The 23,357-nt window shown below is 38.5% G+C and overlaps 1 protein-coding gene across 1 annotated transcript; it reads left to right on the plus strand.

The window, feature by feature from the left end:
- The first annotated feature begins 20,711 nt into the window (after window positions 1-20,711).
- On the plus strand, window positions 20,712-22,594 carry LOC145537520 (heat shock transcription factor, Y-linked-like). The gene is made up of 2 exons (XM_081568210.1): window positions 20,712-21,355; window positions 21,789-22,594. Exons 1-2 carry the CDS (start codon window positions 20,843-20,845, stop codon window positions 22,518-22,520), a joined length of 1,245 nt encoding a protein of 414 aa, XP_081424336.1. The 5' UTR covers window positions 20,712-20,842; the 3' UTR covers window positions 22,521-22,594.
- Window positions 22,595-23,357: the final 763 nt, after the last annotated feature.

A 23,357-nucleotide genomic window follows, 5' to 3' on the forward strand; every position in this document is an offset into this window, starting at 1 on the left:
GCCCTTGTCTCATGCATCGAACATGGAATGTTGTTCTGTTTCACTTATGATAATATACATGTTTCAATGCTATTCTCCCAGAACGTCCCACCCTCACCTTCTCCCTCAGAGTCCATAAAATTGTTCCATGCATCTGTGTCTCTTATTCTGTCTCGCATATAGGGTTATCGTTACCATCTTTCAAATTCCATATATATGCATTAGTATACTGTATTGTTGTTTTTCTTTCTGGCTTACTTCACTCTGTATAATGGGCTCCAGTTTCATCCATCTCAGTAGAACCGATTCAAATGTATCAGATTTGCTTTCTTTATTCATCAGTTGACACTCTACAATGTTGTTATTTTTTGCCTTGAGATTCATTTGATGAGTTTCTTTTTTTTTCTGTTAAATTTGTTCTTTAATTAAATGACTACTTATTGCAGGAAATTAGCCTGAGTGTTACAGTTTCTTGGGGTGCAGGTAAGAGATTTTTTTTTTTTTTAGAAGAAGGATCTGTGAAACAAGTCAAATATTATTGAGCCATCAGAAGCCAAACACAGAAAGGAGAATTCAAACTTTGCGTGTGTTTTGTAAATTCTTTTAGTATTTGTGGTTTGTGCCTTAGGAAATATTGAGATAACAAAGGATCAGAAGAGACTATAACAAACAATTTTAAGTTAATAAAGTTTAGAATCTGAAATCTATGGACAAACACTCAGAAATTCAAATAAGAAGAAACAGAAAATATGAACATAGCTATTAGAAACACTAACATTGAAACTGTGATGGCAAAAAATTTTGCAGTAAACAAAATTAAAGCCATATGGCTTAACAGGGAAATTTTATAAACCAGTCAGAGAACCACTAACAGATGAGCTTCTGAAACTCTTCCAAAATTCTAGAGAAGAAGGGAAACCCACAAACGCATCCTACAAGGTTACCATCACCCTGATACCGACACCAAGATAACACAGAAAAAGAAAGTTAGAGACCAATATCACATAGAGGAACAGAATCATACATCGTTAACAAAATGCCACAAAAAAGCACCCCATCAATCTAAAAGGATTGAACACCATCATTAAATGGGGTTTATCCCAGATATGCAAACATTCTTCAGTAGCTGCATATCAATATATATTGAAGGATTAAAACTATATGATCACCTAAATAGATGTTGAAAAACCTTTGACAGAATTTAACAAGTGTTTGTGATAGAAACTCCTGGAACTGACCACAGCAAAAACTACCTCAACTTAGCAAAGGCACACAAATCAAAACTACAATGAAGTATCACCTCATACCATTCCCAATGGCCATAGATAAAAGCAAATCTACAACAGGAGACTTCTCTGCTAGTCCAGTGGCTAAGACACCATGATCACAATGCAGGGGTCCCAGATTTGACCCCTGGTCATGGAACTAGATTCCATATGCAGTAACTGACATTTGTCGCAACCAATAAAGAAGTATATATATATGTATGCATCTCTCTGTGTGTGTATATAATTGTATAATAATATATGAAGAAGATGGTGTAGAGAATAGAGGATCCTCCTGCCCTCCTTCACTATTGTTATAAATGTAAATGAATGCTGCCAGGATGCCAAATATTATGAAAGATCTTTAGATAATTAAGAATGAAACTGCCATATAACCCAAAAATCCCACTATTTGATATACACTCAAAGGAAATGATAATTGAAATAGACATAGGTACCCCAGTAACCACTGCAACACCATTTATAGTAGCCAATAAAGAAAAGCAACCTTAGTGTCCATTGAAAGAATGGATAAAGAAGCTATGTTACATATGTAGGATGAAAAATTACTCACCCATAAAAAGAAACAAAATTGATTTATTTGTAGAGTTACAGATGAATCTAGAGCCCATTATTCAGTGAAATAATTCAAAAACAGAAGGACAAATATTGAATATTAATGCATATAAATGGAATCTATAAACCAGTAACTGAAGTCCCCGTTTGGAAGTAGAAAGAGATACAGTCATAGGAAACAGACTTGCGGACACAGAGTGGGATGGAGAGAATGGAATGAATTGAACAAATTGCACTGACAGATGTAAAATACCAAATATGTAGTAGATAGCTAGTGAGGAGTTCCTGCTTAGTGCTATGAAGTGCTTTAGTGGAGTGCATTGTGGGCTAGGAGAGCAGACTCCTGCGGGATATGGGAGGACTGTTCAAAAGGGTGGCTCAGCTATATTCACTAATAACTGATTTATTTTACTGTGCAGCAGAAACTAACATAACATTGTATATTTATTATACTCCAAATTTTAATCATTTTTTTCAAGTGAAGCAAGAAACTCAGTCCTTGGCCAACTTGTGCAAGTGACAAGAAAAGCATCCCAGTGTGTGTCGAGAAAAATGTATAACCATGATTTCTTTAGTATGTATAGACAAAGAAAAAAAAAACTTAAAATGCAGAGCTAAGTTACTCAGAATAAATTCAGACTCTACACTTAGGTGTCCCTTCACTTCCCCTTTGTCATTGTTTCTAAAAGTAAAGAAGATGTTTTTAAAATTAAAGTAAACATGTATGGCTATAGGTTTTCTTAAATTGATGTCACCAATTTATGAAAAGATGAATTCCCACAAGTTTTAATAAATAGTAGCAAACTTTTGACTTTCAGAACAATGCTACGTAGGAATTAGTAAACATAGGCTAAAGCTGAAATGCTGCACAAGAATCCCTTATTTTGCAATTCTAGCATGTGTGCTACTGACTGAGAATAATGCATAGCCTAAAAGTGACTAATTATGTTTTCTTCCTCAGGACTTTCATCCTAAGAAGGATTTAATCATGTGGAGCAACTTCTCAAGTAATGCAAAAAGACTGCTCTGAAGAATTGGAGGAGCCAGGTTTTACAGAAGTTTTGGTACAATGATTAGGTATGGAGAAGGTCCAAATATTATGGTTAATGAAATAAAATCAGGACACATCAAGTGAATGGATTGAGATATTTTCTACCTATGGGAAGATGCAAGAATCTGGGTTCCTTGAAATAATTCCTTTGTTAAGCACCTTAACTAGGGCTAGTATCTATTCTTTCTGTCTCAAGTCAGTTTTTCGGGCACTGGTGACAGCTGTAGTAGCTAAGAACTTGACAGTGGGCAACCTGATTTCATCAAGGGTGCCCTCGTGTTTTACATTTAGAGATGGATACAATGGCTTATAACTTGATGCCCGCAGCCTCTTTTGTTTACTGATATGGCTGGCAACATTCTTGATTCACAGTGTGCTCTATTCCCTACCACCTGAGAAATAAGTTACTGTCTGTAGAGAGATTCTTATACTTAAAAAAAAAAAAATACAACAAAAAAGGTGACTGTTGGCTTCTCCCTCCACAGGACATAGAGTGGACCTAAGGTAATGTGAACGTACTTAACACAGGTTTACTACAAGTCCCAAAGAGAGAGGAGACTGAATGCAATATATAAATTTAAAGAGCATCATCTGAAACACTTCAAGATCAAGGAAGGGTAAGTAGGAGGGGGATGTTAGGTTTTCAAGTCATATACCTATATATACATATATATTGTATATATACATTGTGTGTATACACATGCACACACATATATGTATACACACACACATACACACACACACACATATTCATAAGTATCTGAACATTCTCTCGAATATTCTTGTAAGTACGCTTTACATTAAGCCATAAAAAATCTTTAAATATTTCAAATGATAGACAGTGTGTTCTCTGAAAATCAAGAAGTGGAGCTAAAAGTTAAAAATGGGATACGTGTTTGCAAATTTATCAATCTGTGGAAAATTAAAGAATACTTTTCTAAAAACCAAATGTGTTAAAGTGTAAGTCACAACGGAAATTAGATACTACTCTGAGGTGAATGTAAGCTAAAGCACATTTAGCAAATCATCAGATCCTGCAAAGTAAATGTCTACAGTTACATACCTCCTGCTAAATATATACTATAATGTATAGACAGCAAAATTATATATCTAAACTGTCGACATATACATAGCCATGTATATGTGCAGGTATGTGTGTATATCAGTTCAGTTCAGTGTCTCAGTCGTGTCCAACTTTTTGTGACACCACAAATCACAGCACGCCAGGCCTCCCTGTCCGTCGCCAACACCCAGAGCTTATCCAAACTCATATCCATTGAGTTGGTAATGCCATATAGCCATCTCGTCATCTGTTTTCGCCTTCTCCTCACGTCCCCAATCCTTCCCAGCATCAGGGTCTTTTGCAATGGCTCAAATCTTTACATGAAGTGCCCAAGTATTGGAGTTTCAGCTTTAACATCAGCCCTTCCAATGAACACGCAGGGCTGATCTTTTTACGGATGAACTGGTTGGATCTCCTTGCAGTCCAAGAGAATCTCAAGAGTCTTCTCCAACACAACAGTTCAAAAACATCAATTCTTCGATGCCCAGCTATCTTCACATTTCAACTCTCATATCCATACATGACTACTGGAAAACCATAACCGTGATTGGATGGACCTTTCTTGGCAAAGCAATGTCTCTGCTTTTTAATACGCTATCTAGGATGGGCAAAACTTTCCTCCCAAGGAGTAAGCATATTTTAAGGCCATGGCTTCAATCACCATCTTCAGTGATTTTGGAGCCCAAAAGGATAAAGCCTGTCACTGATTCCTCATCCATTTCCCATGAAGTGATGAGACCAGATGCCATGATCTTAGTTTTCTGAATGTTAAACTTTAAGACATCCTTTTTCACTCTCCACTTTTGCTTTCATCAAGAGGCTTTTTAGTTCCTCTTCACTTTCTGCAGAGAGATATTAAGATACTAAGAAGAGGTGGCAATAACACTCAGAGGAATAATTCAAAAAAGATCTCCATGACTCAGATAATCACAATGGTGTGATGACTCACCTAGAGCCAGACATCCTGGAATGTGAAGTAAAGTAACCTTAGGAATCATCAACATGAACAAAGCTAGTGGAGGTGATGGGATTCCAGTTGAACTACTTCCATTCCTGAAAGATGACACTGTGAAAGTGCTGCACTCAATATGCCAGCGAATATGGAAACCTCAGCAGTGGCCACAGGACTGGAAAAGGTCAGTTTTCATTCCAATCGCAAAGAAAGGCAGTGCCAAAGAATGCTCAATCTACCCCCAATCGCACTCATCTCACACGGGAGTAAAATAATACTTAAAAATTATCCAAGCCTGGCTTCAGCAATACGTGAACAGTGAAAGTCCAGATATTCATGCTGGTTTTCACAAAGGCAGAGGAACCAGAGATCCAATTGCCAACATTTTGTGGATCATTGCAAAAGCAAGAGAGTTCCAAAAATAAAAATAAAAATCAATTTCTGCTTTATTGACTATGCCAAACCCTTTGACTGTATTGATCACAATAAAGTGTGGAAAATTCTGAAAGAGATGAGCATGCCACATCACCTGATCTGCCTCTTGAAAAACCTGTATGCAGGTCAAGAAGTCACTGTTAGAACTGGATATGGAACAACAGACTGGTTCCAAATAGGAAAAACAATAAGTACGTCAAGGCTGTATATTGTCACCCTGCTTATTTAACTGATATGCAGAGTACATCATGAGCAATGCTGACTGGAGGAAATACAAGCTGGAATGAAGATTGTCAGGAGAAATATCAATAACCTCAGATAGGAAGATGGCACACTCTTATAGCTGAAACTGAAGAAGAACTAAAAAGACTTTTGATGAATGTGAGAAAGAAGAATGACAATGTTGGCTTAAAGCACAGCATTCAGAGAACTAAGATCATGGCATTTGTTCCCATCGCTTCATGACAGATAGATGAGGAAAGAGTGGAAACAGTGGCTGACTTTATTTTTCTGGGCTCCAAAATCACTGCAGATGGTGATTGCAGCCATGAAATTCAAAGATGTTCACTCCTTGGAAGGAAAGTTATGACCAACCTAGACAGCATATTAAAAAACAGAGATATTACTTTACCAAAAAGGTCTGTATTGTCAACACTATGCTATTTGCAATGGTCATGTATGGATGTGAAAGTTGGACTATAAAGAAAGCTGAGTGCCAACGAATTAATGCTTTTGAACTGTGGTGTTGGAGAGGACTGATGAAAGTCCTTTGAACTGCAAGGAGATCCATCCTAAAGGAGATCAGTCCTTCAGCTTCATTGGAAGGACTGATGTTGTAGCTGAAACTCCAATATTTCGGCCACCTGATGAGAAGAGCTGACTCACTGGAAAAGATCATGGTGCCTGCAAAGATTATGGAAAGGAGGAGAAAGGGATGACAGAAGTTGAGATGGCTGGATGGCATCATTGATCCACTAGCCATGGGCTTGAGTGGACTCTGGGAGTTGGTGATGGACAGGGAAGCCTGGCATGATGCGGTTCATGGGGTCGAAAGTGATGGATATGACAGAGAGACTGAACTGACCTGAAGTCATGTTCTGCCATAAGAGTGGTGTGATTTTTGTATCTGAGGTTATTGGTATTTCTCCCAGGAATCTTGTTTCCAGCTTGTGCTTTTTCCAGCCCAGTGTTTCTCAAGATGTATTGTGCATATAAGTTAAATAAGCAGGGTGACAGAATGCAGCCTTCATGTACTCCTTTGCCTATTTGGAACCAGTCTGTTGTTCCATGTTCCATTCTAACTGTTGCTTCCTGACCTGTATAAATGTTGCTGAAGAAGCAGGTCAGGTGATATTGTATTCCCATCTCTTTCAATTTTAACAGATTATTGTGATACACACCGTCACAGGCTTGGCAAAATCTCTCTCTCTCTTATATATATATATATATATATATATATATATATATATATATATACATATATATATTTGTATGTGTGTATATATCTAAACATATATATATATATATATATATATGCACATTATATATTTGTGTGTGTGTGTACACACACACACACACACACACATATAATGTGTCACAGAGATGTTGTTTTGATCCATGGGTCGGGAAGATCTCCTGGAACTAGGCATTGCAGCACATTTTATTTCTTCTCCTTTAGAATCCCATGGATCGAAAATAAACGTGGGCAACAATTGTGTGATGAAGAGTGTCAGACAGGAGTGTAGTGACTTAATACACTTTAAGGTGTTACTAATATATATATAGTATACCTGTGTCTTTAATATATTGCCAATGAGATACTCAGCACAAATAGCACTATATATAGTACAGCATAAAAAAAAAAAATCGGTTCTATGCACTTATTTATGAGCAATGCATTAAGCAATTCAAGTTTTTTTTATGAATCTATTCGTTTTTTCCAGTTTCCAAAATTGTTTTAGCCGTTCTGTTATTCTAGCTATTTGACTGCTTCACATAACTTGAGACTATTGTTGACAGAAATACATTTTTTAAATACCAAAAATTCCTCTTTATTTAATATGTTTAAAAGCAGCTGAATTCTACCAAAAATTTAGAGAAGAGCTAACACCTATCTTACTCAAACTCTTCCAGAAAATTGCAGACGAAAATAAACTTCCAAACTTATTCTAGGAGGGCAACATCACCCTAATGCCAAAACCTGACAAAGATGCCACAAAAAAAGAAAACTACAGGCCAGTATCAATGATGAACATAGATGCAAAAATCCTTAACTAAACCCTAGAAAACACAATCCAACAACATATTAAAAGCATCATGCATCAAGACCAAATGGGCTTTATCCCAGGGATGCAAGGATTCTTGAATCTCTGCAAATCAATCAAGGTAATACACCACATGAACAAATTGAAAAATAAAAACCATATGATTATTTCAATAGATGCATAGAAAACCTTTGACAAAATTCAACATCCATTTATGATAAAAACCCTCCAATTAGCAGAAATAGAAGGAACGTACTTCCACATAATAAAAGCTGTATATGACAAACCCACAGCAAACATTATCATAAATGGTGAAAAACTGAAAGCATTTCCCGTAAAGTTAGGAACAAGACAAGGGTGCCCACTCTCCCCACTCCTATTCAACATAGTTTTGGAAGTTTTGGCCACAGCAATCAGAGCAGAAAAAGAAATTAAAGGAATCCAGGTTGGAAAAGAAGATGGAAATATCTCACTATTTGCAGATCACATGATTCTCGACATAGAAAACCCTAAAGGCTCCACCAGAAAATTACTAGAGCTAATCAATGAATATAGTAAAGTTTCATGATATAAAATTAACACATATAAATCCCTTGCATTCTGATACACTAACAACGAGAAAACAGAAAGAGAAATTAAGGAAACAATTCCCTTCACCATCACAATGAACACAATAAAATACTTAGGACTATATCTACTTAAAGAAACGAAAGACCTATATATAGAAAACTATAAAACACTGGTGAAAGAAATCAAAGCAGACAGAAATAGATGGAGAAATATACCGTGTTCATAGATCGGAAGAATCAATATAGTGAAAATGAATACACTCCCCAAAGTAATGTATAGATTCAATGCAATCCCTATCAAGCTAGCAACGGTATTTTTTCAGAGAACTAGAACAAATATCATAATATGTATGGAACTACAAAAAACCTCGGACGCCAAAGCAATCTTGAGAAAGAAGAATGGGACTGGAGGAATCAACCTGCCTGAGTTCAGGCTCTGCTACAAAGTCACAGTCATCAAGACAGTATGGTACTGGCACAAAGACAGAAATACAGATAAATGGAACAAAATAGAGAGCCCAGAGATAAATCCACGCACCCATGGGCACCTTGGAGAAGGCAATGGCATCCCACTCCAGTACTCTTGCCTGGGAAACCCAATTGATGGAGGAGCCTGGTAGGCGGCAGCCCATGGGGTCGCCAAGAGTCAGACACGACTGAGCGAATTCACTTTCACTTTTCGCTTTCATGCACTGGAGAAAGAAATGGCAACCTACTCCAGTATTCTTGCCTGCAGAATCCCAGGGACAGCAGAGCCTGGTGGGCTGCCGCCTATGAGGTCGCACAGAGTTGGACACGACCGAAGCGGCTTAGCAGCAGCAGCAGCATCGACACCTTATCTTCAACAAAGGAGGCAAGAATATACAATGGAGAAAAGACAATCTCTTTAGCAGGTGGTGCTGGGAAAACTGGTCAACCACTTGTAAAAGAATGAAACTAGAACACTTCCTAACACCATACACAAAAATAAACTCAAAATGGATTAAATATCTAAACATAAGACCAGAAACGATAAAACTCCTAGAGGAAAACATAGGCAAAGCACTCTCCGACATAAACCACAGCAGGATCCTCTATGATCCATCTTCCAGAATATTGGATATAAAAGGAAAAATAAACAAATGGGATCTAATTAAAATTAAAAGCTTTTGCACAGCAAAGGGAACTATAAGCAAGGTGAAAAGACAGCCTTCAGAATGGGAAAAATAATAGCAAATTAAGCAATGGACAAATAATTAATCTCAAAAATATACAAGCAGCATCTGCAGCTCAATTCCAGGAAAATAAACGACCCGATCAAAAAGTGGGCCAAAGAACTAAACAGACATTTCTTCAAAGAAGACATCCAGATGGCTAACAAACACATGAAAAGATGCTCAACATCACTCGTTATCAGAGAAATGTAAATCAAAAGCACAATGAGGTACCATTTCACGCCCGTCAGAATGGCTGCTATCCAAAAGTCTAGAAGCAATAAATGCTGGAGAGGGTGTGGAGAAAAGGGAACCCTCTTACACTGTTGCTGGGAATGCAAACTAGTACAGCCACTATGGAGAACAGTGTGGAGATTCCTCAAAAAACTGGGAAAAGAACTGCCACATGACCCAGCAATCCCACTGCTGGGCATACACACCAAGGAAACCAGAAGTGAAAGGGACTCGTGTACCCTAATATTCATCACAGTGCTGTTTATACTAGCCAGTACATGAAAACAGCCTAGATGCCCATCAGCAAACGAATGGATAAGGAAGCTGTGGTACATATACACAATGAAATATCATTCAACCATTAAAAGGAAAACATTCAAATCAGTTCTAATGAGGTGGATGAAACTGGAGTCTATTATACAGAGTGAGGTAAGCTAGAAAGAAAAATACCAATAGAGTATACTAACACATATATATGAAATTTAGTAAATTGGTAAAGGTAACCCTGTATGCGAGGCTGAAAAAGAGACACAGATGTATAGAACAGTTTTATGGAGTCTATGGGAGAGGTTGAGAGTGGGATGAGAGTGGGATGATATGGGAGAATGCCACGGAAGCATATAAATTATCATATGTGAAACGAATCACCAGTCCAGGTTCGATGTATGATACTGGGTGTTCGGGACTTGTGCACCAGGATGACCCGAAGGGATGGGATAGGGAGAGAGGTGGGAGCGTGGTTCTGGAAGGTGAACACATATACACCCATGGTGGATTCATGTCAATGTATGGCAAAACCAATACAATATTGTAACTTAAAAACAGATAAATAAACTAATTAAAATAAATAAAAGCAATGATATACTATTCATTCTCATTTCAGTAACTAAATCTTCTCTTTTTGTTTGTTTAGTTTACCTAATATTCTTATTACTAATTTTGTTTTTTGTTCAATTTTCTCTACTCCTTTACTATTTATAGTATCTTATACCCATACTAATATTTATTGATTTCCGATCAGGCCTTAATATTCATTGGAAGGGCTGATTCTGAAGCTGAAACGCCAATTCTTTGGCCACCTGATGCAAAGAGCTGACTCATTAGAAAAGACCCTGATGCTAGTACATCAGGTACCTCTGCCCTTCTCAGGGCAGGAGGAGAAGGGGTCCACAGAGGATGAGATGGTTGGATGGCATCACCAACTCAATGGACATGGGTTTGGGTGAACTCTGGGAGTTGGTGATGGACAGGGAGGTCTGGCGTGCTGCAGTCCATGGGGAGGCAAGGAATCAGATATGACTGTGTGACTGAACTGAATATATTTAATGTCATTTGTTTCATATAATTTTTTTTAATTTAAAATCTGTTTTGTCTACTGTTAGTATAGTAACTATTGCACTCTATCACTTATCGCTTGCATAAAATTTTGTTTACAACATAATGTTTAAAATCTATTCAATTGTAAGAGTTGTCTCTTTGACAGTCTATTGTTGCCATATTACAAAACAATCAAACAAACAAACAAAAACATTGTCCTGTCTTCTAGTATACCACCTTAATGTGTTCTGTTGTTTTCGTTGTTTGTATTTCTTTTACTAAATAGATTTTAGAGTGATTGTAAAGATTAACTCTAGATATTTTGATTGCTATTGTTCATTCATTCAGTCATGTCCAACTCTTTTGTGACTCCCTGGACTGAAACACTACAGGCAACCCTCTCTTTCACGGTCTCCCATAGTTTGTTCAAACACATGTACATGGACTTAGTGAAGCCATCCAACCATCTCATCCTCTGTCACTCCATTCTCCTCCTGTCCTCAGTCTTTCCAAGCATCATGGTGTTTTCCAGAGTTGGTTCTTTGCGTCAGATTTGGAAAATCCTGGAGTTTCAGCTTCAGCATTAGTGATTCAAAAGTATATTCAGGGTTGATTACATTGAGGATTGATTGATTTGATCTCCTTGCAGTCCATGGAAGCCCTAAGAGTTTTATCCAGCATCACAGTTCGATGGCATCAGTTATTCAGCTCTGAGGCTTCTTTATGTTCCAATTCTCACAATCTATGCATGACTACTCGATAAACCACGGGCGTTTGTGACTAAGGGGGCCTTAGTTAATAAGCTGATGTCTCTTTTTTTTAAACAACAAAAAAAGTCTAGGTTTGTCATTGCTTTTCCTCCATGAAGCAAGTAAGTATCTATTAATTTGATGACTGCAGTCTCCATTCACTGTGATTTTTGGAGCCCAGGAAAATTAAGTCTGTCACTGATTCCACGTTTTTCTCTTCTATTTGCCAAGTAGTGATGGGACCAGATTCCCTGGTGTTTGGCTTTTTGAATGTTGAGTTTTCAGCAAAATTTTTCACTTTCCTCATTCATCCTCAAGACACTCTTTAGTTCCTCTTCACTTTCTTTTCCTACAGAGTTCCCATCAGACTATGTAAGGTTGTTAAAGCTTGTCACAGAAACCTTGATTCCAGCTAATTATTCATCCAGCCCGGCATTTTCAATAGTATAGTCTGCATATATTTCACATAAGCAGAGTGATTATCAGCAGTTCTGTCACTATCTTTTCCCAGTTTTAAACTGGTCAATTGTTCCATGTCTTTTTCCAGTTCTTCCATCTTGACCTGAGTACACGTTTCTCAGGTAAGAGGTAAGATTGTCTGTGACTTCTGTCTCTTTGAAACTGTCCAGAGTTTGCTGTGATAGTACTCAGTACTGTGTGTGACACACTCAGCCAATGTCTTTGGTGGAACACTGAAGCAGAAGTAAATGCTTTTCTGAAATCCCGTTGTTTCCTCTAGGAGCCAATGAATGTTCCCAAATGGTTCTCTGGCTCATCTATTGTTTCCAAATTTAGCTTTCACATGTGGGATTTCTTGGTTTATGTACTGCCTACGAATTTTGACTATTACCTAGCTAGCATGTGAAAGGAGCAAGAGTGCGTGCTTGTTTCATTTTGAGAATGTGTTACCATCCTCTATTGGCCAAAAGAATTTCTCCTGAAAGATCAGCAGCTATCCTTATGGGGATCCAACTGTATGATATTTATGTCTTTCTTCTCTTTGTACTTGATGTTTGCTTTTATTTGTGTGTGTGTGTGTGTGTGCTTAAATTTTCTGAGTTTGAATAAAATATTTGTGGCGGGGTGTTTCAGTTTGGGCTCATCCTATGTGGGACTCTCTGGTGTGTTGGGACTGAGGGAGTTACTTCCTTCCACATTTAATGGAGGTTCTTCTTTTCTACCTCCAGCTTAATAGTTCTTTCTCCGTCTCAGTTATTCTACTGTTGGTTCCTTCCAGGATGTTGTTAATCTCCATTATTGCACTGACCATTACTGCTTGACTTTTCTTTATTCCTTATAGATCCATGGTAAATGTGTTCATTTCTCCTCAGTGTGGGCCTCCAGTTCTATTTACTCGTGACTCCACTTAGCTTTCAAGCTTTTGGTCATCTTTACTATCATTGTTCTGAGTTCTTTTTCAGGAAGACTTTCTATCTCCTCTTCTTTTGCTTATTTTGGTGAGTTTTTATCATGTACCTTCACCGGCTGCATAGTTCTCTCCCATTTCATTTTGTTTAGATCCTGTGGTTTGGGTCCCCTTTCTGCAGGCTACAGGGCTATGGCTCCACTTTGCTGTGGAAGCTGATCTTTCTGGGTGGGATTGGACCTGTAAGTTGTCAAGCTTTAATGCTTGGGGGATCTTGTGCCTGTGGTCTGTCAGGTGGAGCATGATCACTGCTCTATGAAGTGCAATGAGTTGTCCTATAATGTGCTTTGTGGTGTCTGTGACTTTGATATGGCTTCATGTAGCACCTTTTGTAATATTTATTTTTGTGTTTGGGCTTTGCTGAAGAATACCTGTGGGTTGTCGTGCACTGAAATTGCTGGCTTCAGCTTGGGGCTTGATTTCCATGTAGGCATGGGAACTTTTGGATGCACTCCTCTTTTAATGTTCACTGATGTCAGGGGTTCCAAAATGATCTAAATATCTGGAATTGACCTCGTGGCCTCTGGGTTTTGGTCCCCGAGTTACAGTAGCAACAAGAATTCTGTATCCACAGAACAGAAGATAAAACCCAAGGTTGATGGTGAAGCAGTTCTCCATAGCCAAAAACAGTCAAAGGGATTCATAGAGTTATACAGAGCAGAACAAGGTGAGGAGGGAGATAGAAACTTCTAAGAGGAGAAAAGGGAGAGTAAAAAGGGAAGAGTACGATCAACTCAGGAATTAAATCCGTAAATGGAAATCAATTCTAAAGATCGAATTCCTAAAGTTATAATCATTGATTTAAAAAAAAAATCAAAAAGCAAAGATTAAGAAACTAGAATAGAATTTAAACTACTATAAATACTGGAAAAAAGATGGAAGCCAAAGTCATTCTCAAAATATAACGCGGTATATAGAAACGAAAGTAAAGGGAATGATAAAGAACAACAACAACAAACATGAAAATAATAAAGAATAGTCTAACAATTTCTCTAAAGTTGCTCTGAGCTTTGTGGTGTCAGATCAGTGTCAGATAGTCTCTTTATCCTGCTTTTACTTGTTGTCAAAAGCTATTGTTGTCCCTAGATTACACAGTTTCTGCACTAACGTCAGTGTTTCAATTTGTTGCACCTGTCACTTCTGGGCTACTTTGCCCTTCTTTGATTGTTCTTACTTCCTCAGTTTGCAGCTCTCTTTCATGACTAATTTACTTATGACTAGTTTGCACCTGGAGAAGGTAATGGCAACCCACTCCCCTGTTCTTGCCTGGAGAAACCCAGAGACCGGGTAACCTGGTGGGCTGCCATTTATGGGGTCACACAGAGTCGGACACCACTGAAGCGACTTAGCAGAAGCAGCAGCAGTAGTTTGCACCATGACACGAGGGGACAGAAGGCCATTATTCGACCTCACTTGCTCAGCGGTGCAGTGGTGGTGCTGGTGAGGGGGCGGGGGGTCACTGAGAACAAATACGACTGGGATATGTGGGGTGGTTAAGGTGCTTTGGCCACCAAGGTGGGCTTGCCACTGACAAATGTGACATATACTTTCTCAGTTCACCTTGCTCGGGTTCCTGGGTGATCTGCGAGGTCACTGTCCAAAGTGGGCCCTCTGATTCACACATTTCCCAAGTCTAAGCCACTCAAGTTCTCGGGTGGTGTGCAAGGGCACTGACCACAATCGACGATGTGCTTTGTTTCCCTCCCAGGTCCAAGTTTCTCAGGCAATTGGGTGGCAGGCAAGGCACTGTCCAAGGTAGTCCATGCATCTTAAGTATCTGTCGTGTTCCAGCCAATCAGTTTGTTTTTAGGGTAAGGGAGTTAGAGAAGGTGAGGTTCAGCAAAATAATGAGACTGGCACTTTATAGGAACAGATCACCTTTAATGAGGCAAAAAGGGGCAGCAGTCAGATAAATGAGCTGCTGCACTAACCCAAGAAAAGAGTAAGTATATACAGACATATATGTGGAAAGCTACTGTCTTAAGGGGGCCTGTTCTTCTCCAAGGTTGTTTTGAGTAGATATCTCTTAAATGGCTGGGGCCAGGAATTTTGGAGATCGGCCAGAAGCTAGAACGACTTGGAGCTGGGTGTAACAGCCTTAATGTCCATGTTTTTTTCAGGTGAGACAGTTCTTTGTTTTTCATTGAATGGTTTAGAGGACATTAAGGGGAGTTTTAACTCCAGGCTATTTAGCAGCCATGTAATTAAAAGACCCTTACTCCTTGGAAGGAAAGTTATGAGCAATCAAGATATCATACTAAAAGGCAGAGACATCGTTTTGCCAACAAGGTCCGTCTAGTCTGGGCTATGGTTTTTCCAGTAGTCATGTGTGAATGTGAGATTTGGACGGTGGAAGAATGTTGAGCACTGAAGAATTGATGCCTTTGAACTGTGGAGTCCCTTGGACTGCAAGAAGGTCCAACCAGTCCATCCTAAAGGCCATCAGTCCTGGGTGTTCATTGGAAGAACTGATGTTGAAGCTGATTCTCCAATAGTTTGGTGACCTCATGCGAAGATTTGACTCATTGGAAAAGACCCTGATGCTGGGAAGGATTGGGGGAAGGAGGAGAAGTGGAAGACAGAGGATGCGATGGCTGAATGGTATCACTGACTCGAAGGACATGAGTTTGGATAAGCTCCAGAAGTTGGTGATGGACAGGAAAGCCTGGCGTGCTGCAATTCATATGGTTGCAAAAGTCAGACACTACTGAGGGACTGAGCTTAACTGAACTGATTTAGAGACATCCAACTTTTCTTATGGAAGAAAGCAAAGAAGAACTCAAGAGCTTCCTGACGGAAGTGAAAGAGGAGAGTGAAAAAGTTGACTTAAAACTCAACAATCAGAAAACTAAGATCATGATACCTGGTCCTATCACTTCACGGGAAATATATGGAGAAACCGTGCAAACAGTGTCAGACTTTATTTTTGGGGGGCTCCGAAATCACTGCTGATGGTGAATCCAGCCATGAAATTAGAAGACACTTACTTCTTGGAAGGAAGGTTGTAACCACACTAGATAGCATACTGAAAAGCAGAGACATTACTTTGCCAACAAAGGTCTGTCTAGCCAAAGCTATGGTTTTTACATGACGTATGGATGTGAGATTTGGACAGTGAAGAAGCCTGAGCGCTGAAGAATTGATGCTTTTGAGCTGTGGTGTTGGAGAAGACTCTTGCGAGTCCCTTGGTCTGCAAGAAGGTTCAACCAGTCCATCCTAAAGGAGATCCGTCCTGGATATTCTTTGGAAGGACTGATGTTGAAGCTGAATCCCCAATAGTTTGGTGACCTCATGCGAAGAGTTGACTCACTGGAAAAGACCCTGATTCTGGGAAGGATTGGGGCATGAGAAGAAGAGGACGACAGAGGATGAGGTGGCTGGATGGTATCACTGACTAGAAGGACATGAGTTTGGATAAGCTCCAGAAGTTGGTATTGGACAGGAAGGCCTGGCGTGCTGTGATTCATGAAGTTGCAAATGTCAGACACGACTGAGTGACTGAGGTGAACTAAACTGATTTAGAGACATGTAACTTTTCTTTATTATTGGCTTTGCCATAAGAACAAATTGCAAGAGTGCATGTGTCTCTGGACGGGTGCTGAACTCAGGCTCTGACCCTTCTGTCCTATGTGAACTGTACATGAACGCATGAAGACATGATTAGCAACTGGCAGCCTGCTCAGATCTTGGAGGGAGATGTTTGTCTCGGAGGATGATATAACAGCACCATCTTGCCTTCTGTTCTCACTGATCCGAGCATTCCTCTCTGCCTCCGTGGAGGAAATGGCCATAAATGTTAGCTAGGTTACACATCTTTGATATCTGTAAGGTGGAAAATTTTGTGCTGTGAGTGTGTCAGTTTTCGCTATGTGGTCTTAGAGACTTCTCTCAAGAATGGCCCTTTTTTGCATTTTGTCTCTGGTATTCCAATGGTTTCGGTTGCTACGTCACCTCACCTCTGTCAGATTGTCCTCAGAGCATTAAAGCTGGGTCTTTACCATAGGGCAGATGATACAGCCCAGATATCCCTCCCAGGTCCACCTCAATGATGGTGGACAGGAGCATCTGAGCTTCTTCTCTGCTGGTAGTTTCACTTAAGGACATGTGTTTTTGTTTTTCTTTCCCTTGATTATGTTGCTCTATGTGATCCCAGAGTTCTCCACTGTCACTGATCTGAGAGGGTTTACTATTCTTTTACAACGTCCTCTCCAAGACCAGCCTCAGCCCCTAAATACTTTGTCTCTTTTTATGTCTCTTTTATTTTGTCTACCTCCTTTTGAAAAGACATGTTTGACTTTCTCGGTATCTTGGGCCAGTCAACCGTGTTCACAATTTGTTTTCTGAAAGTTCTTCCATGTGTAGTTGATCCTTAGATGAACTCGTTGGGGAGAGAGTGGTCTTTGTCTCCTATTCCTCTGATATTTTGGAACCAACCTTCAACCTGCAAGACCCATTTGATTAACTCAAGTGTCGCTGTTCTTCAACCACTAAGTCATGTTTGACTCTTTGTATCCCCTTGGACTGTAGCACATCAGGCTTCTCTGTCCCTCACCATCTCCCATAGACTCCCTGAGATCATGTCCTATGAATCGTTGATGCTATCCAAATGTCTCATCCTCTCTTACCTACTGCTCCTCCTGCGTTCAACATTTTTTAAAGATTAGGATCTATTTTAATGAGTCAGCTCCTTGCCTCAGATGAACAAGCTTTGGAGCTTTATTTTCAGCACCAGGCCTTCCAATGAATCTTCAGTGTTGATTACCTGAAGATTCACTGGATTGATCTTCCTGCAGTCCAAGGAACTCTCACTAGGCCACCACAGCAGAGTAGTTCAAAATAACCAATTCTTTGGTGTTCTCACATCTGTACGTGTCTTTGGAAAGACAGTGGTTGTGACTCTATTGGCCAATCAGGTCTTAGTTTTTAAAAAAAAAAAACTTCTAAATTTGTCACAGCTTTTCTGTCAAGAAGCAACTGTCTTGTAATTTTAAGGTTGTCGTCACCATTTGCAATGAATTTAGAGCCACAGGAAGTGAAATCTCTCATTTTTTTCTGCATGTTCCCATTTTATTTGCCTTGAACTGGTGGGAACAGACGCCATGATCTTACTTTTTGTAATACTGACTATTCAAATGTACTGTTTAGCAAATGTTTCCGTATTATTGGTGACAATTATTGTTTTCTCATAACTAAGTTTTCCCTCCATGTTTAGGATAAGAAATTACTCTCTGTGTGTTTTCTAACACAATAGCTACTCATTTCATATAATACTGATGATTTTAATTTTCCTACTGAAACCGTGTGTACCATGATTCTGTGAAAACTGGGTGAAATGTTGATAAAATACCCAATCTTTGAAATATTTTCACATTAACATAATGTGTTAAGCCTGTTCAAGATATCTAGTTTGTTTTATTTTTTTCCCTAATATGGATACCAGGCAAATGCAAAGTATGACAATACCAAGAATATATGATGTGGAGAGGGGGCAGGCAGCTGAACCACCATGGTATGAAAGGACAGAAGTCTGGTTCACCCATGCTTTCTGTTCTAATATTTGCAGCAAAAATTTAGTGATGAAGTAAAATTTTACCTACTGATGTATTGAGAAGATATTCTGATGTATACAACATTGAATTTCATTGTTAGGCTGTCTAGAATAGCCTGATTATGACCTATGCACTGTGCATTTTGCATCTATTTTACCCAATAAAGGGAAATATATATATATTTAAAAGTATAGTAGCTGTATCCAAAATGTAACAGTTGACCACTAGAAATATTGTTCAGATATGTTTCTTTGTTACTGGAAATTTAAGTTTTAAATTTTTTATCCAATGTAAGGATAGCAGCTGCTTTCATAGAACAATATCTTTAAACACTTTATAGTTGCAATTTTATGGGCTGAAGGTCTCATCAGATATTTGAAATCGAGCTCTTATTATAGAAAGAATAGCAGAAGATGAACAAGGTAATGGCATAGCCTTGAGCAAGAGGACCTAAATTGTTCAGCCTGAAACATGTTAACAAATCTTGGATTGACCAAATAGTTCATTTACTGTCTTTGGTGTGGCAAATGTTTTGCCAGCTTAATAAACAGGCTTTAAATTACATTTGACAAAAAAAAAAGAGAAAAACTTGGAACAAGACACAAGTCCAGAAGCCATTTAAAGTTGTATTTACTGGCGATTTGTAACATATTTTACTTGAGGAGCATAATTTCTACTGTAATGTAAGTTTTTAAAAATACTAATGCAGGGGGTTATATGATGCTATTGGGAATAAAAATGTCTGTACAGTATCTTCGTTAGTCTGAGATTATAAGAAGCATGTTAAAGCAAGGGGTAATGTGGATGATCAAAACCCTGACTTTCATCCTGAAACTAGAGGACAGAGTGTATTTTCAGCCTGAACACGTTTAAGTGTGCCATTCATGTGAAAGCCTTCTAGCATCCAGATAGCTGCTGATACAAGTGTCCGAACTTGAAATGACTTCTCTTCTCCATCATAAATATCAGTTAGACCACAGGAGCATATTGTGATACATCAATTTGCTGCTGATTTAGCTGTTGTTGTTGTTGTTTTAATGGAAGAGTAATTTCTTTAGAGAATTTTTCTGTATTCTGTTAGAATTCAAAATAAATCAATTATAGAGGCACATATATCCCCTCCCTTTGGGAATACCCTCCCATCTCCCTCCCCATCCCTCAATCTAGTTTGAGCATTTGTCATGGGACTTCGCATAGCAGCTGCACTAAATCAAATGGCTCCAGTGAAAATTTTCCAGCTATGTCTACTTCTATTTCTCTGTACCGCAACATATCTCCATTACAGAACAGTCAGTTTGGACTGAGGGTGGAGCCTTCTGCCTTTCCAGGTTTGTATGGTAATATGTCAACCCATGACCATCCTTTTCCTAAACTACAACAGTCAGGCAATTTATTTTTCCCAGTGCCAAGGTCCCTGAAACATCTGCTGTTTCTCTTTCAAGATCCACTCATCAACCATATTCATTATTTGAAAACTGTCCTAAGACAACTGATCTATCAAATAGGAGTCAGATTATGGAGGATATTGAAGTGTAAAATTAATGTTGGGAGATGTTAATAAATTCCTACAATTCTCTTATTTGAAGCATAAAGTTACATATTCATCTTCATAGTGCCAATTTCTATTTTGAAATAATTAAGAGTAAAATGAGTCTTAATTTAAGTTCCTGTTTTACTCTGCATTAATATAAACACTTCTGTTGAAGGTCATACAATAAACACTACACTTGCTTTCACTGAAACCCACAGTCAGTTGATTGACTTTATTGCACAGAAGTGAGCAGACCCATGTTTGGGTTGGTAACAGTCCTGAATGTTAAGAATATGTATAGAAGGGTGATCAATCACTTTTATTTCAGGAACCAAGTAGATTTATTGATGTGACTTTTCTGCGTAAAAATTCTTTAGGAATGACATTTTGCAGGTTTCATGTTTTTGGATCCTATTTATGTAAGCAGACTTTATATTAAGTTGATGTAGAAGTAAACACTGGTTGAACATTGCCCTTCAATTGCTAGAAGACCAGTGACTTTATGATGTCAGAGCTACTCTTCAATTGCTAGGAGACCAATGACTTTGTGATGTCACAGCTTTTTGACTTTGAGAACCATGCTAATGGTCTAGAGAGTTTATCTCTGTACGCCAGCCAAGCAGCATTTGAAGTTGGACTGTGTAAAATCAGACAAATGAGGAAAGTATCTGAAGAAAGAGTTCTCTGAGATGGCACATATTCCTTCAGAAATTCAAGATGTGCCTCGTAAAGATGAATCAACTGGTTCCGAAACCTCCATTAGCTCTTCTTTGTGTGATTACACACTTACTGGGGACTCAGTTTTGAGATCTATGATTGAAGAATATGCTTTTCAGGCTTTGGCTGAGGAATTTGGGATAAAATGGCCACGCTACACATTTTCTGTCTCTGAAACAAATGAGTGGAATGATTTTCTTTCACTCACTTTTCCTCAAAAACTCTGGACTCTAGTTGAAAGTGATCAATTTGAATCTATTTGGTGGGACGAAAGTGGCACTTCTATAGTGATCAATGAAGAACTCTTCAAGAAAGAAGTCTTGGAAAGAAAGGTCCCTTTCAGAATATTTAAAACTGATAGTATGAAAAGTTTAGTTCGCCAGCTTAACCTTTATGGGTTTAGTAAAAAGCGACAAACTTTTCAAAGATCTGCTTCACTACCTGACTTTCTGGAAGAAGAAAACAATGTCTCAGTTTTGAGCAAGGTATTAACATTTTCCACTTATTGGCAATATGTAAGATTAATTCATGTGACTTAGAAAGCATGTTCACATATGTAGCTAAAACTGAATTTAAAATTGAGATAGCAAATTGTTGAAAACATTTTATTTTTTGAAGTTGAGAACAGCTGGAGGGTAAAATATTTGGTATTTAACAAACTCTCCTAGCAACTTGAAACTGGATACTTGTCCTCAAGCTACTTTAACTGGTATTTATTGTATATATACAACATATTTTTTAGCTGAGGAGCATACCTGTTTCTAACACGTAGGGTGTTAAAACTACTAATGGAGATGTTTTATTTGATGCTATTTAATTTGTATCATTAAAGGAATACATTTTTATAGTTCAGCTTTGCTTGTCAGGTGTACCTTGGTTTACAAAAAATAACTAAATGATTGCATCCTTTGATTTTAGTTACAGGTCTACCAAAATCCAAATTTCAAAAGAGATTTTCCCCAACTTTTAGTAAGAATGAAAAGAAGAGTCGGGATTAACAATGTGTTTCCAAAATCTTCATTAGTTCCAGATTACAAGAAGCATGTTAAAGCAAGGGTCAACATAGATGATTGTAACTCTGGTTTTCATTGTGAAACTAGTGGAGAGAGTCCATTTTCAGCTTCTACAAGTTTAAGTGTGCCTTTCACAAAAAAGACACATACCAGCCAGATCGTCCCTAAAACAAGCTCCCTATCTCCACGTGACTTACCTTCTCCATCATCAATATCAGTTAGACAAACAGAACAGAATGTGGTAGATCAACCTTCTGTTTTAAACCAGTTGAGCATTTTTAATTGGCACTCCCATAGCACCTACACTCAAGTAAATGGCCACGTTGAGGACTTTGCTACTACCGCTACCTCTACTTCTCAGAACCACATCGTATCTCCATTTCGGAGCAGTTCTTTTGGACTGATGGTGGAACCTTCTACATTTCCAGATATGTATAACGATATGTCAGTCCATGACAGTCCTTTTCCTAACCAGCAACAGAGAGGCAACTCAAGGTCCCCAGTGCCAACGATCGCTTATACATCCACCTCCGCTCTTTCAAGTCAATTCATCAACGATATTCCTTATGTGAAAACCATGCTAATTAAAACTGACCTATCAAATAAGTATCAGCTTATGGAACCTAATGAAGATTAAAATTTATGTTGGGAGATGTCAACAAATACCTACAATTCTTGTATTTGAACAATAAAGTTACACATTCATCTGCACAGTTTTGTTTTCTATTTTGAAACAATGAAGAGTAAATTAAGGCTTTATTTCAATGTCTGGCTATTCTTCTGCACTCTTTTATAAACTCTTCAGTTCAAGAAAACATCCATTAGGCATCCTAGGTAAATGGCACCTAATCTATTGTTTGTAAACAAGAAAATGAGAGCAAAGGGAAAAGAGTTAATGGATGTAAAGTGATTTGGGAAATCATCCCTGCTGAAATGAATGGGTGTCTAAATGAGGATGGTACGGGTGAAGGAAGAGATACAAATACAATTTAAAAAAGTACACATACACAGTACGTACCTTATTGCATTCACAGTTACATGATATTCTTTTAGGTACAGGTAGAGTCTTAAGATGAAGAAGGAAATGATGCCCCGCTCCAATATTCTTGCCTGGAGAATTCCGTGGAATGAGGCTCCTGGTGGGTTGCTGTCCATAGGGTCGCACAGAGTTGGACACAGGTGAAACGACTTAGCAGCAGTAGAGTCTTAAGACATTAGACAGGAGATTGTCTTCATTATAGAAATTCATTTCATACTTGAAAATATAGATATTGTAGCATGTCCAAAATTAGGATAACTGTTATACCATCGCTGTGATACCAAAGATTACAGGACATGATCAGTTACTGGAACATGCTCAGCACAAGATAGGATTTTACAAGTGGTATTGTATAGGGTCATTTTAGCTCTGCTGTCCTTAAAGCATACTTTTATTTCCCGCCACGGTGATTCCACCCTATATTTTCTAATGCAT

The sequence above is a fragment of the Giraffa tippelskirchi genome, chromosome Y (genome assembly GCF_054371585.1).
Source record: "Giraffa tippelskirchi isolate mGirTip1 chromosome Y, T2T-mGirTip1v1.2.pri, whole genome shotgun sequence".
NCBI lineage: Eukaryota > Metazoa > Chordata > Mammalia > Artiodactyla > Giraffidae > Giraffa > Giraffa tippelskirchi.